We start from the raw sequence: 20,882 nt of genomic DNA, 5'->3' as shown, positions 1-20,882 counted from the left end.
CTAAGGAAAGGCAGTAGTGATCAGTAAGCCCCCAGGAGAACCTGTCAGCAGAGAACTGCCTCCCTCATAAGTCAGTGGTCGTCTGGTGGGGTTCTTGCCTGATGGGGCTGGTGGTGGGTGGGGGAGAGCAGAACTGGTCAATGGCACACCAGAGACAGAGTGCAAGCCGATCCTGCGTGGCCCACATCCAACCAATGAAAATCCTCAGATTTGCCACCATGGTTGGGCTTTTTATTTATTACTGATGATGATGATAGTCAAGACAATACTGAAGTATGTTACAACATCAAACATAAGGCCAGCAATACATGCATCCCAAGTCCCCCCCCACCCCCCCATAAACCCTTGTGCTGCATGTAGCTTGAGGGAGAGAGGGCAAGAGTGAGAAAGGAAGGCCAGGAAGGAGAAAGGGGGGGGGGGGCTCTTCCAGGCAGGCAAGTGTCCAGGCTGCCAATGGTCCAAGTGAACTTCAAACCTACACAAACCAGGAGGTCTGCAGTTCCAGGAAGAAGGCTTCGAGGGTGGAGCCAAGCAGTGATTCAAGCATTAATCTGAGTGTTAAGAGACTGGTGCAGCCAGTGAACCAGAAACTCCAGGACACAGTAAGAACACAAGTTGGAGTGATGCTGGCAGCTGTCTATTATGGACACTGGAGAATTAATTAAATGAAAGTGTTTGTTTTTCCTGGCCTTGAGAGAGAGGCAGGAGGAATGCAAAAGTCGGAGGGAAGCATTCTGACTGGTTAGTGGTGTGATTGGGAGAATTAGCCCATGGGAAAATGGTCAGCGACAGACACAACCACCTCATTGGGTCAAGATGTGTCATTTTCTCGAAGAGCAGTCAGCTAAAGCAGGGATCCATAACATGGCACCCATGGGTGCTTTCCCTGGTGCCCGTTAAGTGGGTGTTGTTGTTGTTGTTGTTTGGGGGGGGGGGGCTTTTGCCCAGCAGGGTTTCTGGTAAGGGCCATGTATGCAAGAAAATATTTCACTTCAAGGTGTGTCACTTAAGCAAAACTTCTACCTGAAATTTGAAGAGTTCTTGTTAGAATGATGCACACCTTCCCTCCCTGACATTTTGTGGTTGGCTCTGCCACCCGCAGTAGCCATTTTGTAGTTGTGCCCACCACCCTGTGGAGGAATTAAAAAGGTTGTTGCAGACTAAGAAAGGCATAGGACCCAGATCCAAAAGATTATGTCATCCTTTTGTTAGAAGGGAATGCAGAGAGGCAACAGAATACACTGCATAGAAGCACTTTGATTGGACGGTACCCCCCTCATACGGTAGCTGGCGAACCTTCCGTGCATGTGTCTGTCCCTATCTGAGCTTTCCATAGTGCCCGTTGTCACTCTTCTGGGCTTGTCATGCATCTCGCAGTTAGCTGCATCCTTGTTCGAGTCAAGTTGGGCAGCCTGTTCTTCTACCAGCTCACCCGTTAGTTTGCAGATAGCTCCATCGGGGGTGTTGGCAAGACTTTTGCCTGGGGACTCTCCATGACCTGGGGCTGGCAGAATGGCTGGTTGGTCATAGAGTTAGAGACTGCTGCTCAAATGGAGGCAGAAGGCTCACAGCAACAGCAGAGCTTTTTTAACAAGAAGAAAAGTGAAGATCGTGTTATATGTTTGATTCTGAGGGAGTTATTTACCCAGCATTCATTTCAGCCAGCCTTGAATGCCCTTATTTTTTATATGTAAGGTATGAGGCGGAATTAAGACCTTAATGTGTCATAGAATCTGCCATTTGGCACAGCCAGTTCTCCAAACCAGAGACATGTTGTCCCTGGGATAGTCTGAGTGACGGAGTGCGCGGCAGCTGTGAGGTGGTTATTCATCTGCACAAGCAGGCTTCTCCTGACACTTCTCTGATGTAGTTTGAGTCTGGAAAATGGTTTTTAGGACAGTGTGGCAAACATCCCCCCCCCCCTCCCACTTGACTAGTTGAGGGGGGAAGGCTTGCAGTGGAATAAATGAGACACTTGTAGGCAGGGTTATTAAAATACCCGTCTCCCTCTTTCTTGTGGACATCCTTGGCACTTCATGGGGTTTTTTGGATTTTTTTGAAGAATTGAAGCCACTTTCTTCCCAAAGGACTCAGTAAAACTGAGCTTCGTGTAGCTGACTGCTAGAAGTCAGACAGCTTCTGAGAGGATGGGCCTGGACAGTGAGGTTTTAGAAGGAAGCCCTGGTTTTGTTCTTGGTTCTCCAAGGCCTGCATGGTAGGACATTGGAGAGAGTAGTTAGGAGCCACACTTGGGGACAAAAAGTTAAGAGCTTTAAGATGAACATCATACTAAGGTTAATTTAGATAATAAGAGGACTCACAATATATTCCCATTTTTTCTTAAAATGTATACATTTTTAAACCTTTTTTTGGGGGGGGGCGGGGGGGAGGGTGGCAATGACCGAGCATAGCCTACAAAAAGCTACTGCTGCTCTCTGAAAAAGAAGGGCTTGGGCTCCCTGGCTTAAGAGTTTACCGCACTGCCACTTCAATAGGGAAACACTGGCAAGAAATTCCAACAGACTTTGTTGACCTTCTCTGGGCTCAGGTTGTCAATTGTGGCTTGGGAACTTGTCTCAAGTGAGTGAAGGTAGGTGTTAGCATAATTTAACTAATGATGAATGTGTGAATCAATGATCAGTGAATAATTATGAGCAATATTTAACATGTCAGCGAAGCAGATTAAATGACAGTCCGTGGGAGAGAAGGGCAGAGTTCTCTCCTCTTTCTTTGGTCTCCTTCTTCCAGCTGCCTCCCACCCACATTGGCCACCAGTTGGTGTTCCAGTCTTGGGCCACAAAAACAGTGGCTACCACCTGCACTAGAGCTGGCATGAAAAGGGGCAGCTTGTGGCATGTGGGAAAGAATCAGGAGGGTCCTTGCCAGTGGGGTGCACAGCTGGCTTTGGCAGGACTGCTCAGGGAGGGAGTCCAAAGAACCATGGAGCAAGTCGGAAAATGGAGGACTGGCTTTAGTGTGGCAGGGAAGGGAAAAGCAAGCAACAGAAAGGCAGAGAAGAAGATGATACTGGATTTATATCCTGCCCTCCACTCCGAATCTCAGAGAAGCTCACAATCTCCTATATCTTCTTTCCCCACAACAGGCCAATGAGAAGAGGCAGGGAGTGGAAGCATCAGGGAAGAGGAGGAGGAGGAGGAATAAAGTGGGTGTGATTGCCAGCTCTGGGTAGGGAAATTCCTGGAGATTTGGAGGCATTTCCTGGAGCAAGTGGAATTTGGAGCCCGGAGAGGGTGTAATTCCAAACAGTCTACGTTCCAGAGCTGCTATTTCCTTCAAAGGAACTGATCTCTGGTCTAGAGATCAGTTGTAATGTCTGGAGAACTCCAGACCCCACCTGGGTAATTTTGTCCTGTGGTGCAACCAACCAGGTGAATCCAGGGAGACATCTTCTATTTCAGTGTTTTCCATTTGCAGGATCGTGACCCGGTTCTGGGCCACGGAAGCCTCACTACTGGGTCACAAGAAAAGCCAAGGCTAGCCCTGCCTCCAGCAAAGCATGACCTCTGCTCTGCTTCCTTCCTTCCCCCATCTCTCTGTTGTGCAGAGAAAAGCTAGCCTTGAAGACTGACACAGGCTGCAAAGTCTGAGCTCCGTTGGCTTTCTTCCTTCTCCTGTCTCCGTGTTGTGCAGAGAAAAGCTAGCCTTGAAGCAAAGCCTGAGCTCTGTTTGGCTTCCTTCCTTCCTCCATCTCTGTGTTGTGCAGAGAGGAGCTGGGCTGCCTCTTCTTCCTTCTCCCCCCCTCCCAATGTTTGAGAGAAAAGCTGGCGTCCACTGGCACTTTAGACTCACACACACACACTCTCTCTCTCTCAGCTGGAGAAGAACAGGTGTGGGGGGTGGAAAGAGAGGACTGCCCACTTTCCACCGCCATTTTGGCTCAGCATGAGTTTCAGAGAGATTTTTCTGAAAATGAAATTACTTCAGAAGAATAGGCAGGTTTGGGGAAGTTCCCTGGAAGTGACATCACAGGAAAAGGTGGAGTTTTGGTTCAGTGTGCCCCGGAAGTGACATCACTTGGCCCTTGACCTGGAAGTGACATTACAGGAAATGACATAATTCCTGGCTCCACCCCCAAAGTCTCCTGGCTCCACCCCTGAATTTTAGTGGGCCACGAAGGAGAAGTGTAAAAATAACCGGGCCACGGGAAAGAAAAGTTTGGGAAACCCTGTTCTATTCTAATAGTCACCCATGGCCCCCCACCAGTGAATAGCTAAATCTGTGGATTGGCTAAACAGATTTGTTGGTGTTTGCAGGTTTGCAGAAAAATCGGGACTTTTTAAAAAACAAAACAAAACATGGAGAGGTGGGTTAAGTTCCCGGAAAAGTAGAGTAGTGTTCTCTGTGCAGGTGCAGAAAGGGCACTTTTCACCTGTGTGATGGAGCCACGGTGGACCGTTTGGGAGCTGCTCTGAGCCCTTCCATAGTGGCAGAGGATGCCAGGAGCCATTTGGGGCCCTGCCCCCACCATGGTGGATGCCAGACACTGGGAGGCACTCCGGCCTCAGAGCGCTCCTGCGCAGGGCCAGCGCACCCATTAGGCAACCTTAGGCAGTCGTCCAGGGCAGAGGCCCAGGGGGTGCTGAATTGAGTGCTGCCCCCTCCCTCCCAGGTGATTTAAACTGCACAGGAGGGTCCCAGGAGCAGCTGCTGCCCTCCCTGCACCAATGAGAGGTCCTGCAGATCATCTTCACATTTTTGCTTCCAACCACATCCCCCATTCCCCCCCACCCACCCGTAGCTGGTCTTACGTATGCACAGCACAGCTCTTCCTACTACTACTACTACCACACATTCTTGGGTGTTCAGAACCTTGTCTTGAAACCATTTTAACACACATGGGGAAGTATTTAGGGGCGGGTCCTGACCCCAACCTTCCTGGATCTGGCCAGCTATCAAAGACCAGTTTGGGAAAGCCGCGTGAGATGCCTCAGTGTGTTCCCTGCATTCCTTACATTCAAGAAAAACCTTCACTTTCCCAACCTTACACCCTGGTTAGGGCCTGTCAAGTCCTATTTAACTAGATCTTCCAAAAATTCAGCAGTGTGAAGTAGGGGGGAAAAAAGGTTCCTTTCCACACCAGTCAAAAGATCTAAAAAACGTTTTGCTCAGCCTCAAAGCCAACAGCCAATCAAAATCAACAACTGCTCCTGTGTGTGCTTTCTCCGTTGTGGCCTCCATCTTGTCTGAACCTCTTTTGGAACAAGTTGAAATGATTTCAAGACGAGGGTCTGAACACCCAAGAATGTGTTATAATAGTAGGAAGAGCTGTGCTGTGCATACGTAAGACCAGCTCCCTGGGCATGATCCGCTGTGAGTCCCAGTGGGAAAGGCAGGCAGTCAATAATCCTCGCAATGCACAAGCAGACGATGAGCAGGCAGCTTTGGGGGGCTGCAGGTTTTGATCTCAGTGGCAGAGCGTGTGACACACACACACACAGCTGTTCTGGGCCAGGAGGGAAGGCTTCCAGCCATGTCCTTTCCCCAAGTGCAGCCCCTGCAGTCTGAGGTGGGGTGGCGTCTTCCAAACCATCATGCTGTGGCTTCGTGGCTCAGGTTGAGCCGATGAAAATGAATCCGACGAAGACGGAGGTTCTCTATCTGAGCCGGGGTGGTCCGGGGGGAGGGGTTCATCTGCCGGCTCTTGACGGGGTGCCATTAATATCGGCCCCTACGGTCAGGAGCTTGGGCATGCTCCTTGAGTCCTCCCTTACAATGGAGGCGCAGGTAGCGGCCACAGTTAGATCCGCCTTTTTCCACCTTTGGCGGGCATGGCAGCTGGCCCCGTTCCTGGAGCACAACGACTTAGCAGTGGTGATCCATGCTACGGTCACCTCAAGAATAGATCACTGTAACGCTCTCTACATGGGGCTACCCTTGATGCTAACCCGGAGTCTACAGCTAGTGCAGAACGCTGCGGCGCGGCTGTTAATGAGACTCCCTCAATGGGAGCACATTCAGCCGGTGCTGAAAGAGCTGCACTGGCTTCCTGTTGTGTTCCGAGTTCGTTTCAAGGTGTTGGTGTTGACCTTTAAAGCCCTTTATGGTCAGGGACCTGTCTATCTGCGGGACTGCCTTTCTCCGCATATTCCCCAGAGAGCACTGCGTTCAGGGACGAAAAATCTATTGTCCATCCCTGGACCAAAAGAAGCCAGGTTGCATACGACACGAGCCAGGGCCTTCTCGGTGGCAGTGCCAGAACTCTGGAACGCTCTCCCGGAGGCCATAAGGGCCCCGCAGGATTTGTCTACATTCTGCAGGGCCTGTAAGACCAAATTGTTCCGACAGGCCTTCGACATTTAACCGAGAGAGAGCTGCCACTGGACATCATATAGAGCACCATGCAGAGTACCGATGGTCACCATCGAACTTTCAGAACTGCTATACTGTACTGTATTAATACAGCACCATGAAATGTTTTAAATAATTTAAATATGTAATTATGTTTTATATGTTTTATTGGCTTTTAATGGAAGTAATGTGATGTTGTGAGCCGCCCTGAGTCCGCTTGCAGAGAGGGCGGGATATAAGCTTAACGTAATAATAAATGTCTCATCCTAAAATGCTGGAATGTAACAGGTGCTTTATCTTGCCTGCAGGTCCCTTGAAGTCCGTTATTTCACCTACGGGGTCCTCTTTGGATGCGGCAGCTCCTTTGCCTTCCAGCCCTCTTTGGTCATCCTAGGCCACTACTTCAAACGGCGGCTGGGTCTGGCAAACGGCCTGGTGACCGCCGGCAGCTGCCTCTTCTCCATGGGCCTCCCTTTCCTCTTGAAGATTATTGGCCGATCCATTGGGCTGGCACACACCTTCCAAGTCCTCAGCGCCTTCATGCTTGTCCAGATCTTCTTGTCTTTGACTTTCCGCCCCATGTTCCCTTCGACCTCTGACCCTCACGATGTGGAGCACGTCAAACTGGACAGTCGGAGCTGGAGGCAGCAGTGCACGTCCCAGATGAGGAAGTACTTCAGCATGAAGGTCTTCAGGAAGGAGTCCTATCGGATCTGGGCTTTTGGGATTGCGACCGCAGTTCTGGGGTACTTCGTACCTTACATGCATCTGGTGAGATTGTCAGGAGGTGGAGGAGATGGGGGGGTGAGGGAGAGAAGATGCCTGCTGTAGGGCAAGGGAAGGGAGCCTGATTGGTCTTTGATAAAGAAGCTCCACCTGACAAAGGCCAATGAGAGCAGGAGGCAATTTGGAATGTTTGGAAGCTGAGTGCTGATGCACTGATGTTCTTCTTGTTTGTTAAGGCACATGAAAGAGGTTCTGAACAGCCATATTCAGCAAAATCCAGAAAAAAAGAAGAGTAGGTTAAGCTTTTATACCCCATTTTTCTCTACTTGAAGGCGTCTCAAAGTGGCTTACAATTGCCTTTCCCTTCCTCTCCCCACAACAGGCACCTTGTGAGGTAGGTGGGGCTGAGAGAGCTCTGAGAGAACCATGACTGGCCTCAGGACACCCAGCAGGCTTCTTGTGGAGGAGGAGTGGGGAATCCCACCCGGTTCTCCAGGTTAGAATTTGCCGCTCTTAACCACTACACCATGCTGGGAAACAAAAGAAACAAAATCCATATAATACTCTTTTTTTTTTTTTGGTGGGAGGGGGGACCCAAAGGAACCCCTTTTTCTGCTTTGAAAACTGTGGAAGCTTGTTGTGTGAACTACACAATCCATGACAATATTCTGCTCCCATCGCTAGTGCCCTGGGGTGCCAAACACCAGGATTGGAAGGAGGGTATTGTCAAATTCTGCACAGTTCTCTTCAATAAACATCTCATAAGAACATAAGAGAAGCCATGTTGGATCAGGCCAATGGCCCATCCAGTCCAACACTCTCTGTCACACAGTGGCAAAAAATTTTTATACATACACACACACTGTGGCTAATAGCCACTGATGGACCTCTGCTCCATATTTTTATCTAAACCCTTCTTGAAGGTGGCTATGCTTGTGGCCGCCACCACCTCCTGTGGCAGTGAATTCCACATGTTAATCACCCTTTGGGTGAAGAAGTACTTCCTTTTATCCGTTTTAACCTGTCTGCTCAGCAATTTCATCTCACCGGATTTGGTAGATTTATTGCATAATAACAGACAGATACAGTAGGCAAGACTTCTCTTGCTGAAACTGAGGCTTGTGGCCTCAGTCTCCCCAGATATAGGTTTGGGTCCATCCATTATACATTCAAAAGGCTAAGTGCCAAAAGGCTCCCTCCTCCCCCCCAAGAGCATCTCGAGCAATAACTGTGAGAAGAAAATGAAAGTACATTTTCTGAGAGTAAGATAACACGGGACGACCTTGGTACCATCCAGCGCACTTTCTCAGGGCAGAAGTGATTCCTTAGTAAGTTACACTCACGACAGGCAAAAGCATGCATGAGTCAGGTAATAATAATAAGCCATGCTTGGACCCTATGGGGTTGCATACATCAAGCGCATAATAACCTGCTGATAGGAAGGTATGGCAAAGGTGAGTAGGCTGTGCTAAGGGTGCCCACATCGTAAGTGCAATACGAAGATCAGCCTGGCATGGCTCCTTGGACAACTCTGAACTGTCCGTTCCTCGAGGTCCAATGCAGAGGGAGGCCTTGTAGCCAGGGATGATGCAGCCTGTAAGCAAAGAAAGTCATCCCTTGGGCTGCCAGGATTCCTGCAGCAGCTGCCTTGGCTGTGTAAACGTTTTGTAGAGAATGCTGCTGCCTGCACTTCTAGAGGGGTGCACAGTGGCTGCTTAACGGCTCAGGGACTGAGTGTGAGCTCCTTCCTTCCAGGCCCGGAGATCTCTGCAGGCCTGCTAAGGGCATAGACACAGATGCAGAAAAAAGGACATCGAAAAAAAAAAGAAGAGACATTAAAATGAACTTCCCTGGGACATCTATTCAGCTCTCGTTATGCTGCTAAACATGAAATAAGGCAAAAGAGGGACAAAACTTTCATGCGCCTGGAGTGCAAAAGATCCCAGATTGTGGGACAGGTGGTGCAGCGGGGGACCTTGCACTTGCACCCACTGGGGTCGGGTGGGCTCTGAACCCCTGATTGTGCGTTGCAGAAGGTGTAGCACTGGGAATACTGAGGCGGCTAATGTCCTTATTAGGAGCCCTGCATCACAGAGTACTGCGTCACACAGTCCAAGCTCTGCTCACAAGCTGAGTTCGATCCCAGCAGAAGCTGGGTTCAGGTAGCCGGCTCAAGGTTGACTCAGCCTTCCATCCTTCCGAGGTTGGTAAAAACGAGTACCCAGCTTTACATTTTTAAGTGTCTAGTTCTTGGACTGTTTATCCCTGTTTTATTGTATTTTCATGCCATTAAAGGTTTGTTTGATTGGCTGAGTCCCCAGCTTGCTGGGGGTAAAGTGCGGATGACTGGGGAAGGCGATGGAAAACCACCCTGTAAAAAAGTCTGCCGTGAAAACATCCTGATATGACATCACCACATTGGACGGTATCGACCCGCTACTTGCGCAGGGGACCACCTTTTACATTAATGTCCTTATTTCCTCTCTTTCCCAGGTGAAATATGTGGAAGAGGAATTCAAAGAAAGAGATAAAGGGTGGATTGTGCTGGTCTGCATGGGAGCCACGTCAGGAGTTGGACGCTTGACTTCTGGACCAATTGGCGACCTTATCCATGGACTGAACAAGATTTACTTACAGGTATGGCATGCCTGATCTTTGCGTTCTTTTCTACACGCCAGAACGCTCTGGGAACCAATGCCAGAAGCACACTTTCCCCCTGAATAAATTATACAATCACAGAGTTGGAAGGGATCATACAGGCCATCTAGTCCAACTAGAGAGCCAGTGTGGTGTAATGGTTAAGTGCATGGACTCCTATTTGGGCTCACTGGGTTTGATTCCCCACTCCTCCACTTGCAGCTGCTGGAATGGCCTTGGGTCAGCCAGAGCTCTCTTATCTGGGAGAACCGGGTTTGATTCCCCACTCTTCCACTTGCAGCTGCTGGAATGGCCTTGGGTCAGCCACAGCTCTCTTATCTGGGAGAACCAGATTTGATTCCCCACTCCTTCACTTGCAGCTGCTGGAATGGCCTTGGGTCAGCCACAGCTCTCTTATCTGGGAGAACCGGGTTTGATTCCCCCCTCCTCCACTTGCAACTGCTGGAATATGGCCTTGGGTCAGCCACAGCTCTCTTATCTGGGAGAACCGGGTTTGATTCCCCACTCCTCCACTTGCAGCTGCTGGAATGGCCTTGGGTCAGCCACAGCTCTCTTATCTGGGAGAACCGGGTTTGATTCCCCCGTCCTCCACTTGCAGCTGCTGGAATGGCCTTGGGTCAGCCACAGCTCTCTTATCTGGGAGAACCGGGTTTGATTCCCCACTCCTCCACTTGCAGCTGCTGGAATGGCCTTGGGTCAGCCACAGCTCTCTTATCTGGGAGAACCGAGTTGGATTCCCCACTCCTCCACTTGCAGCTGCTGGAATGGCCTTGGGTCAGCCACAGCTCTCTTATCTGGGAGAACCAGATTTGATTCCCCACTCCTCCACTTGCACCTGCTGGAATGGCCTTGGGTCAGCCATAGCTCTGGCAGAGGTTGTCCTTGAAAGGGCAGCTTGTGGGAGAAGCTCTCTCAGCCCCACGCACCTCACAGGATGTCTGTTGTGGGAGGAGAAGACATAGGAGATTGTAAGCCTCTCTGAGACTCCGATCCAAAGAGAAGGGTGGGGTATAAATCTGCAGTTCTTCTTGCTCAATGCAGGATCAGTGTTCGTCCAGCTGCTGCTCAAAGACTGCCAGGGAGGGGGAGCTCACCATCTCCCTATGCAGCCCATTCCTCTGCTGAACTGCTCTTACTGTAAAAAAGTTTTGCCTAAGATCCCGCTGGTACCTTCTTGCCCTTCATTTAAACCTATTATTGCAAGTCCTCTCCTTTGCTGCCAACAGGCTCAGCTGCCTACCCTCCTCCTCTAAGTGACAGCCCTTCAGATACTTATAGTGTCCCCACTCAACCTCCGCTTCCCTCAGCCTCTTCTTGTTGGGCTTAGCCTCCAGGGTGGGATAAAGGGTGGGATCGAAAGGGCTGCCGGACAAGAAGCTTCTGTTCCCATGGGAGGGGGGATATGCGGCTGGACATTTCTCTCTCATGCTTTAGCATCTCCAAAAACAGCTGAAAGAGAAAGTGGTCAAAGCCATCCAAGTGCTTGGGCACACAAGCAGAGGGGTAATTAGATCCCACCCATTAGAGAGCCAGTTTGGTGTAGTGGTTAAGTGTGCGGACTCTTATCTGGGAGAACTGGGTTTGATTCCCCACTCCTCCACTTGCAGCTGCTGGAATGGCCTTGGGTCAGCCATAGCTCTGGCAGAGGTTATCCTTGAAAGGGCAGCTGCTTGAGAGCCCTCTCCAGCCCCACCCACCTCACAGGGTGTCTGTTGTGGGGGAGGAAGGGAAAGGAGATTGTGAGCCGCTCTGAGACTCTTCGGAGTGGAGGGCGGGATATAAATCCAATATCTTCTTATCTTCATCTTCTTACTGTTGCCATCTATTTATCTTCAAGATCTCTGCTTGGAAGGTAACGTGCCAGACTTTACAGAACTAGCCAAGCCAAATTATGTGACTAGACACAGCTTGCAGCACATAATTAAATGCAGGAAAGGTAAGCTTTTAGCATTACGCGCAGGCAAATCAGATATGATTGGCTCTGGGCCACGCAGGGTGTGAAGACAACGGCCATGCCCCATTGCTGTCATAGAAGAAAGAGCGCTTGGAGCCCATCTGAAGGTGACTCTCTCATTTCTGTTTCCTGTGTTCTGTGTTAAACTGGAGAGCCACACGCTCTGCAGGTGCTGTGGCCCTGATCCAGTGTGAGGGATCCACATGCCTCAGCAGCCTTCCTTCCGCCTGTGTTGCTGAAGCATTGGCGCATCTCCATCACCATGCTCCTCTGAGCCAGGCTGGATGCAGAACAGAGCTGCCAGTAGTTCTGCAGGACCAGCTGTCCACTGCTGCATCCCAACTCTGTCTCCCTAATGGCCGGACAGAGGGATTGCTTCCTGGGACCAGGGCTACCTAAGAACATAAGAGAAGCCATGTTGGATCAGGCCAACGGCCCATCCAGTCCAACACTCTGTGTCACACAGTGGCCAAAAAAAATTATATATATACACACACACTGTGGCTAATAGCCACTGATGGACCTGTGCTCTATATTTTTATCTAAACCCTTCTTGAAGGTGGCTATACTTGTGGCCGCCACCACCTCCTGTGGCAGTGAATTCCACATGTTAATCACCCTTTGGGTGAAGAAGTACTTCCTTTTATCCGTTTTAACCTGTCTGCTCAGCAATTTCATCGAATGCCCACGAGTTCTTGTATTGTGAGAAAGGGAGAAAAGTACTTCTTTCTCTACTTTCTCCATCCCATGCATTATCTTGTAAACCTCTATCATGTCACCCCGCAGTCGACGTTTCTCCAAGCTGAAGAGCCCCAAGCGTTTCAACCTTTCTTCATAGGGAAAGTGTTCCAACCCTTTAATCATTCTAGTTGCCCTTCTCTGGACTTTCTCCAATGCTATAATATCCTTTTTGAGGTGCGGCGACCAGAACTGCACACAGTACTCCAAATGAGACCGCACCATCGATTTATACAGGGGCATTATGATACTGGCTGATTTGTTTTCAGTTCCCTTCCTAATAATTCCCAGCATGGCGTTTGTTTCGCTTTCCTGGCATTCGTAGCCAAGGAGGTTCCCTTCCTCTCCAAATGAGAGTCAAGGCTGTGCTCCCTCCCTGGGACTTGCAGGTACCTTCTTGCTCCCTCCCTGGGACTTGCAGCAGGGCTGCCAGCTCTGGGGTGGGAAACACCTGAAGATTTGGGAGGGGGAGGGGGGCTCGGCAGGATAGAATGCCATAGAGTCCACCCTCCAAAGCAACCATTTTGCTTCAGGGAAACTGACCTTGGTCATCTGGAGATCAGTTGCAGTAGTGGGAGATCTCCACTGGAAGCTGGCAGCCTGTCAGCAAAGGGTTCATTGAAGTTTCAAAATGATCAGACTTGTCTTTGTTCAAAAACTACGTGTCATTTATTGATTACAACAATGCTACTCTCTACACAGGTTCTTTGAAACTGATAACGAATAAGGGAAGGTATTGGCATTTATGGACATACATCAAAGCGTTGGGGGTTTAAATCACTTCTCATAATAAAGTTGCAGTTTGTCTTTTAGAAGTACCCGGTTCGCACGCCCTTATCTTTCACATATGTAAACTGTATCTTCCTCCCGGTGGTGTCCTTGCTCGGCTCCAGTAGGCGCCTGAGAAGGGCCGAGCATGTTTGCACTTCAAAGACCTCACTGGCCTTTGGCACATCAATCACCTCCTCCTCCCCCCCCCCTTTCACATTCTACAATGGCACTAGTGTTAGTATGCAAAGATTCATAGGTTTAGTTAGTAGTAAATAAACATTTCAAACAGCAGAGTTAGCTTCAATGGAACACAAGCTGACACAACCCTAGGTTGATGCCTTGGTTGGAGGGACTCTCCAATTATGCCTGTTTCCAAGTCTCTCAAATGACCTCAGATGACCTGGGATGTGTTGCATGTTGGGGCAGAGACAGCAAGGTTGACTCCAACTGGATATCTTAGGGAGGTTTTGTGTGGGAGAGAGAGTGAGCCTCTGTGCCACTTACTGTTGTCCCGAATGCCTCCCGGATGGCTGTCCAACGTGTTTCTTTCCCAGAATTCACTGCGAGGCTTCTCTTCATCCCTCTCCAGAATATTGAGAACTGGTCTCGTATTCTAACCGCGTGGCCTCACCTCCGCTCCTCTTCATTGGCTTGGAGGGGTGCTGAGGAAGAGAAGGATGTTGTGCTGTCACAGATGATGGGAGGGTGTTTGATGAGATGGTTGCTGCTGGCAGCAGCAGCCTCATATAATTTGCAGCGGGTTTCCAGGGTCTGTGTGTGGCCTTTTCACGGAGTCCTCCCCAGGCAGCATGGCTGGAAAATTCATGGTTTACCAATCCAGCTGTTGAGAGCCCCGGAAAATAGACCAACGGGATGAAACAAGAGGACCCTTTGAAGGCCAAAGGGATGTGGTGATTCTGTGTCCTTCCGCATACTGACCACTGCCTAATTTGGCCTCCATGTGAATCTGGCCCCCAAAGGCAGGCCAATGAGAACCCCACAGGTAGCAGAGGGCTTTCATGGGTGTGGGTGTGCGCCTGGAAGGCATGGCTACTGGGGCCTGGAGGGTATTAAGAGAGGTGACTGAATAAAGCCTGCCCCTGCCCTCCCGACTTCTGGTGTTCCAAGGTCTCCCACCCTTGGAATACTTGCCAGAGTCTGACGAGACTGGGCTTGCCTTCATTTACCATCTGGTTGGCCACTGCCTGCTTCTAACCAAGTGAACCTGGACTTCCTTTTTTGGAGGTCTCCCATCCAAGTCCCAGTCCTGCTTTGCTTCCACTGGCATAGTGGGGGGGGGGGGGGGAGTGTACAAGGGTGGTTGCCCCGGGTGCAAAATTCTTGGGGGTGAAAAATTTCAAAAGGAAAAAGAGAGTCGCTTCTCCCCTGGCCGGCTTGCAGGTCGCTTTGCCTTGAGTGCGGAGGAAGAGCCAACCCGGCCTGGACTCCAGGCTGGGGGGAAGGGAAGAAGAAGAAGAAGATTTTGGATTTATATCCCGCCCTATACTCTGAATCTCAGAGTCTCAGAGCGGTCACAATCTCCTCTACCTTCCCCTCCCACGACAGACACCCTGTGAGGTAGGTGGGGCTGAGAGTGCTTTCACAGCAGCTGCCCTTTCAAGGACAACTTCTTTGAAAGCTCTGGCTGACCCAAGGCCATCTCAGCAGGTGCAAGTGGAGGAGTGGGGAATCAAACCCGGTTCTCCCAGATAAGCATCCGCGCACTTATCCGCTACACCAAACTGGCTCTCCCCCAGCTGGCAGTCCTGCAGCCCTAACCTTCTCCAGGCCCCCTTCATTATTGGGACTCTTGACTCCTTCTCCCTCTCTCTTGCTTCCTTCTGCATCACAGCTTGCTTTGCCAGGCTTGCTCAATCGCACAGGAGCTCCAGAGCAAGGCCTCTTATTTTCTCCATTGGCTGAGGCTCCTCCCCTTGGGGAGGTAGAGGGAAGAGATATAGCTTGCTTCAAAGGAAGTTTTGGCTCTTTCCCTCCCCCCTTCCTCCCCCCCTCCCTCCCCAGGAGATAAGGAGGTGGAGGAGTCTCAGACAATAGAAGAAAAAGAGGCTTGGCTCAGTAGCTTTGCTGTGCAATTGAGATAAAGTTTATCTCTCTGCTAATTGGAATTACATTTTATGACACGCATGGCCCGGCCAGATCCAACCCTCATAAGAAATGAGTTCGACACCCCTGCTGGTGGCTGGTTGGTCCCTGCTGCTGGAGACAGGAGGGGTGGCTCCACAGGTGGCATGAGGGGAGCTGAGGAAGGCTGCCTGGGGGAGAAGCCAAGGCCATTGCCGCCACAGTCCTTTCTCCCTTGCCAAAGGCAGTGCCGGTGGGAGTCACCGCAGGCATGGCTGAGCCAGGGATCGAGCGGCCCCGGCAGCCCTTCTGCTGGATCTCCAGCAGAGTGACTTTTGAAGCTCCTGCACACAGATTAGGGGGTGCAATACTTGCCTTGCCCCAGGGCACTGGCAGCCTACGCTGCACCGCAGACTGGCAAGGACTGGCAAGATTGGGCTAGCCTGGGCCATTCCAATGAGGTCCAAGGCAGGTCACAGAGTTATAAAAGGCAATGCGAAAAAGACAGCCTAGCGGATATTGTGAACAGTACAATAAAAGACAAAGTACTGCGAAACCGAAACGGTATTCTACATCACATCAACTGGATTTTGCAATTGCAGGTTGCCGAAGTAGAGATAGTTTAATGCGCTTTGCACACAATGAAGTACAAAGGAGGAGGGAGGCAAAGAAGGCTGCCTAACAGCGTCACAGACTATTAAAATTAAAACATTACTACTGATATAGAAGTTGCTCTCCTGCAGAATTGAGTTTTACTGCATCCCTGATGCCTCCGGGCAAATGCCCTCCTCCTGGGCTGTGATGCTTAGTATTGGAGAAAGGCTGGGGGAAAGCCGGCTGGAAGTCCTGACCCATTCCGAAAGCTCCCTGGGTCCCTCTTGCAGCCTAGTCTGCCTCACAGGGCTGTTGCGAGGACAAGCGGAGAAGGAAGAATGACGATCCCTGCCCTGAGCCCTTGGAAGAAGTGTGTGATGGCTGTGGGGGATCCAACCTGCAACCTTGTGAGTGAAGCACAGATGCTGCCCTCCTTGGAGGAAACTGCAGGCAGGGGAAGCTAGAGCCAGTTCTTCCTGGTCCTTGGAACCTGGTGCTCTCAGAGAACCCGGCACCAAGATAGGCAGTGCCCAGAGACGCTTCCCTCCCCGCCTGCTGCCCTCTCCCTCCAAACACTTGTCCTCTGAAGCAACAGCCCTTTTGTGCTAGAATCACGTAACATCCCCAAATTGGCAGAGCATGCCTGAAGGGCCTGGAGCAGTAAGTACTCAGCCGTCTCCCTGGCCCTTGGCAACCACAGAGCACACTCGGCTGCATGGACTACCTTTCCCCAGGAAGTTTGGATGTACTCAGACATAAGAATCTGCCTGTGGGCCCATCTCCTCCATAGGATGACCGGTTCGGGGACACTTGGAGAGCTGCTCCCCGAGACCCCTTTAGCGGGTGATGCTGCGGACGGAACTCTCCCGATCTGTGGCTACGATCCAAAGAGTTGCTTCCCTTGTGGCGAGCCTGACCACACCTACATGCCGGTGCGATTCCCCTCCCCTCCGCTTTTAGCAGCAGGCTCACCCCTCGTGCCTGGGAAACTCCCTGCAGGTTTCAGACCAGACCGGTTGGCCCTGATTTGCAGGGTGGGAGAGGTGAAGGGGGAGCTGCTGCTTTGTGAAAGTTCAGTTCAGTCAGGAGGCCCTCGGAGTGCCCAGACCTAGTCAAAGGCATCCTGATTAGAGGCCCTTTATGCCCCAGGAAGGAGCGCCTGGAAGCAGGCAAGCTTGGCCAGTGGACTCCATGCCAGGTCTGATCCTTGGAGCAACTTCAGCCAGCCCTTCAGCGGTCTTTCCGAGTGGGAAGCCCCTATTGTCTCTATCAAAATGCAAAAGACTGCTGACTGCTTGACCCTGGAGACTTGGCACTCACTGCCAAGTGGACAGCCTAGCCTACCTCGCAGAGCTGGTGTGAGGAAAAATGCAGGCGTGGGGAGAACAGTGTAGGGTGCCCTCAACTCCTGGGAGAAGGTGCAGCATGAAAACGAGCCAGGCCGAAAGCTGCCCTCTCTCTGTTCTGAGGTCCTCCAACTGGTTCGCATTGTGCTTGGACTCCTAACCCTGCTGCTGTGTGTTGACTCTCCGCAGCCTTCCTGCCTCAGCAGCACTTGTGCTTTGCCTCCCCAGGTGGCCTCCTTCATTCTCTTGGGCGTGATGTGCATGATGATCCCACAGTGCCAAGAGTTCTGGGGCGTCATCGTCGTCTGCCTCTTCCTTGGACTTTGCGATGGACTCTTCATCACCATCATGGCTCCCATCGCCTTTGAGCTGGTTGGACCCATGCAGGCTTCTCAGGCCATCGGGTATCTTCTGGGACTTATGGCCATCCCCATGACAGCAGGTCCCCCAATTGCAGGTTAGTCAAGTTGTGCTTCAAGCAAAAGCTCACCTTTGCTGCCCCTCCCAACCCAGGGTTTGTACATTTTGTGACAAAATGACTTCATTCACATTAAACCGGAGGTCCCCAGTGTGGTCCCCGAGCAGCACCAGGGTACCTGCCCACACTTTTCCTGGCACACGCCAGGTGTTTTACAAAGTGGGTGGGGCCAGGTTGGACTTTTGCCTGGGAAGGCTTCTGACTGGCCACTGGAAATTTGACTGGCTGTGCAGATTTTTTAAAATGCTGCTTTGGCAGCAGCTGCCACTACAGCACAAGGATCTGCACTGTGGGACTGAAGGTAAGCTGTGACAGCCATTTTGTGGCTGGCTACACCTCCTGTGGCAGCCATTTTGTGGTTGCACCCACCACACTGTGTCAGAACGCCAAAGGTGCCCGCAGACTCAATGGGGTTTGAGACCCCTGCATTAAATTGTGGCTTAACTGTATTTTAGTGTTATGACCATGGCTCAGTGGTAGAGCATCTGCTTTGCATGTAGAAGGTCCCAGGTTCAAGCCCCGCTGGCTCCAGTTTAATAAGACTCTGGTTGCCAATAGAAAATGTGCAAGATGTCTGAGACAATGGAAAGCTGCTTCCGGTTGGTCGGTGGCCTTCTAGAATCATCCCTGTCCTCCAGGTGTTCCAGAAGAGAGTGCAACTCAATCACCTGTGTGCCTTCCTATTTATGGCAACTGATAAGCTGTGAGATTGCTGACACAATGTGCATGTGTGAAGCACTCTCAAACACTGAAGCGTACCATGTCATTGCAGAGTCTTCTGTTGCTAGCAAAATAGGGTGGGGGAGGGCGGGATAAGCTCCAGCTGAAGTCAGGAAGAAAAGGTGGGTTTTGCCCAGTTTATCCACTTGGCTCCCTACCCAAGCTGACAGTGGCCCCCTTCAGCTTTGCTGTGCTTCAGGTGAGCAGCTCTCACCTAAAGAAAACACCGGGCTTTCCCATTCTTGAAATCCTGTTGAGAGGGAGGGAGAGCCCAGAGCTGGCCTTCTGTGTCTGTCAGCTGCTTTTACTATGAGCGAGTTGGCCCTGGAAGTCTTTGCTGGGTTCAGAGGGGGCCCACTTGGCTCATGCCAAGAGGCTTTGGGGCTGGACTCTTTGCCCCGCCTTCCTCTGGTGAGGGCTGAGTTTCTGAGGGCAGCCATGTTGGTCTGCAGTAGAACAGCAAGATTTGAGTCCAGGAGCACTTTTGAGATCAACAAGGGGGCATAAGCTCTGGAAAGTATCTGCCGAAGGGAGCTGTTACTCTCGAAAGCTTATACCAGGGGTCCTCAAACTTTTTAAATAGGGGGCCAGTTCACTGTCCCTCAGACTGTTGGAGGACCGGACTGTTGTGGTGGCTGCCGTTACTGTACAAGGCCGCGGGCCGTCAGTTCTCCGTCTTCTGCATCTCTCTCCCTTCCCCACACCACACACCCCAGCCTGGGAACTCACCTCACCATCGCCTCACACTCTGTCTCTGCCGCCTCAGCCCAGTGCCGGAAGTGTGCATTGCTAACGCAAGTTTAGGTCGAACGTCACTTCCGGTCTGATTTTGCCATAACCTGGTGGGCCACATAAACGTCCTCAGCGGGCCGCATCTGGCCCGCGGGCCATAGTTTGAGGACCCCTGGCTTATACTCTGCAAATCTTGTTGGTCTCTGAGGTGTTCCTAGACTTGAGCTTTGCTTGCTGGGTCTGAGTGGCAGCAAGTGGGGGGGGTGGGCTGTCAACTCCCCCACGAAGACTCTCTGCAATCTAGCACCATTGTTTTAGATGGATTCCCGTTTTTCTCTTTCTTTGTCACCTAGAGCATGCCGTTTTGTTTTGCAGGGTTCCTCCATGACTGTTTTGGGAATTACCACCTTGCCTTTTATTTTGCTGGCGTTCCCCCACTAGTTGGAGGTCTGGTTCTCGCTGTTGTTCCGGTGATCCATCGAAAAAAGCTCAAGCAGCAGCAGCTGGAGTCCGGGAAAGACAAGATGTTGGTTTTAGAGACTGTGATGAATGGAGAGCTCCTTCCAGGTTCCCCAGCCCTGGAGGCGCACATCTGAAGCCATCCGTAAGATCTCCCCCCTGCACACCCCCTCTTGCCACCAGCATTTCTGACACTGTCTGAGCTGAGCCCTTTCTGACAAGGAATCCAGCCTGTCTGCTTGTAGGTGGAGAGGACCCCACTGACGAGCCTAATGGGACAGTTTGCTTTCGAGTTGATTTTAATACCAACACCTCTTTTCAGCAGAGAGAATTCTACCAGCACTCTAATTCATTGTTAGGCGATTGTTTTTCCGGCTGGCGTAGTAGCTGGTTTAACCCTTAGGCAGTAGGCATTTAACAAGCTTTTGATAGGTTTCATGGATTTATTCCCCCACCCCCCCAAAACAGAGTCCATCATTTTGAGCTCCTTTGGGACTTATTTTTATAGCAGCCAAAGTCTCTGAGACTATTTTAACCACTCATGGAGGCAAAGAAAAGAAACATTGCAACATGGGTGAATCCTGAATCTTTTTGAGAAGTGTATTTTCTTCTCTTCTCCCTCCCCGCTTTGGCAGAATCTGCCTATGAATTTCTCGTTGATCACAACATTTTCATACCAGGCTCCCCTGAGTTTTGTATGTGCACAACCATCTCCTCATGTGTAACAGGCCTTGTTAGTAGATATTCTTCTCAGTTCTTGGGATGTTTTCAGACTGATCCCCACCTGCTGCCAGAGAGGATTGTATCACAAAGAATGCCACTGGAGAGGAAGGTGCAACTCATTAAATAGTACATACAATTTTTTAAAAAAATCCATCTCCATTTTTAAGGTCAACCTCTAACTTTTGAGTTGTCCTTCAGAAGCTCCCTGACCAGAGAGTGCTGCTGGGGGTTTTCTGGCCATGAATTTTCCATGAGTCGGTTAGAGCCATTTCTCCATGGCAAAGTGGACCCGATTGGTTGAAGTTGGCAGAACCATCCTCCTCTTCTGTGCAGAAGTATTCAGGACATTCCTCCTGAACCAGAGCCTGCAGGCTGGGTGCAAACACAGAAGGGAAAGAGATATTCCTTAGTCCCCCTTATGAGTCCATAAATCCCTTTGTGAGTTGTGCCACAGAAGCTGTGGGAGAGACCGGAAGTGGTGCGACGAGGTGGGGTGAGTCACTAGCGAGCTCTCTAACGACTGCCTGAATTGTGTGCTGTCGGGGGGGTTCAGAGGGGCAATGAGCTGCATCAGCCCCTGGTCATCTTCTTC

At 50.9% G+C, this 20,882-nt stretch overlaps 1 protein-coding gene across 1 annotated transcript in view; it reads left to right on the top strand.

Annotated features, from left to right (window-relative positions):
* The window catches only part of SLC16A2 (solute carrier family 16 member 2), a 159,386-nt gene extending 138,947 nt beyond the window's left edge, over positions 1 to 20,439 (top strand). The window contains exons 3-6 of the mRNA XM_060249105.1: positions 6,618 to 7,080; positions 9,529 to 9,672; positions 17,407 to 17,635; positions 19,484 to 20,439. Coding sequence (XP_060105088.1) covers positions 6,618 to 7,080; positions 9,529 to 9,672; positions 17,407 to 17,635; positions 19,484 to 19,704 — 1,057 coding nt within the window. The 3' untranslated portion in view covers positions 19,705 to 20,439. The remainder of the gene's footprint in view (positions 1 to 6,617; positions 7,081 to 9,528; positions 9,673 to 17,406; positions 17,636 to 19,483) is intronic.
* Positions 20,440 to 20,882: the final 443 nt, after the last annotated feature.

This window comes from Heteronotia binoei, chromosome 11, assembly GCF_032191835.1.
Source record: "Heteronotia binoei isolate CCM8104 ecotype False Entrance Well chromosome 11, APGP_CSIRO_Hbin_v1, whole genome shotgun sequence".
Lineage (NCBI taxonomy): Eukaryota > Metazoa > Chordata > Lepidosauria > Squamata > Gekkonidae > Heteronotia > Heteronotia binoei.
The sequence above is the reverse complement of the archived record's forward strand: the minus strand, read 5'-3'. Positions and strand labels throughout refer to the sequence as shown.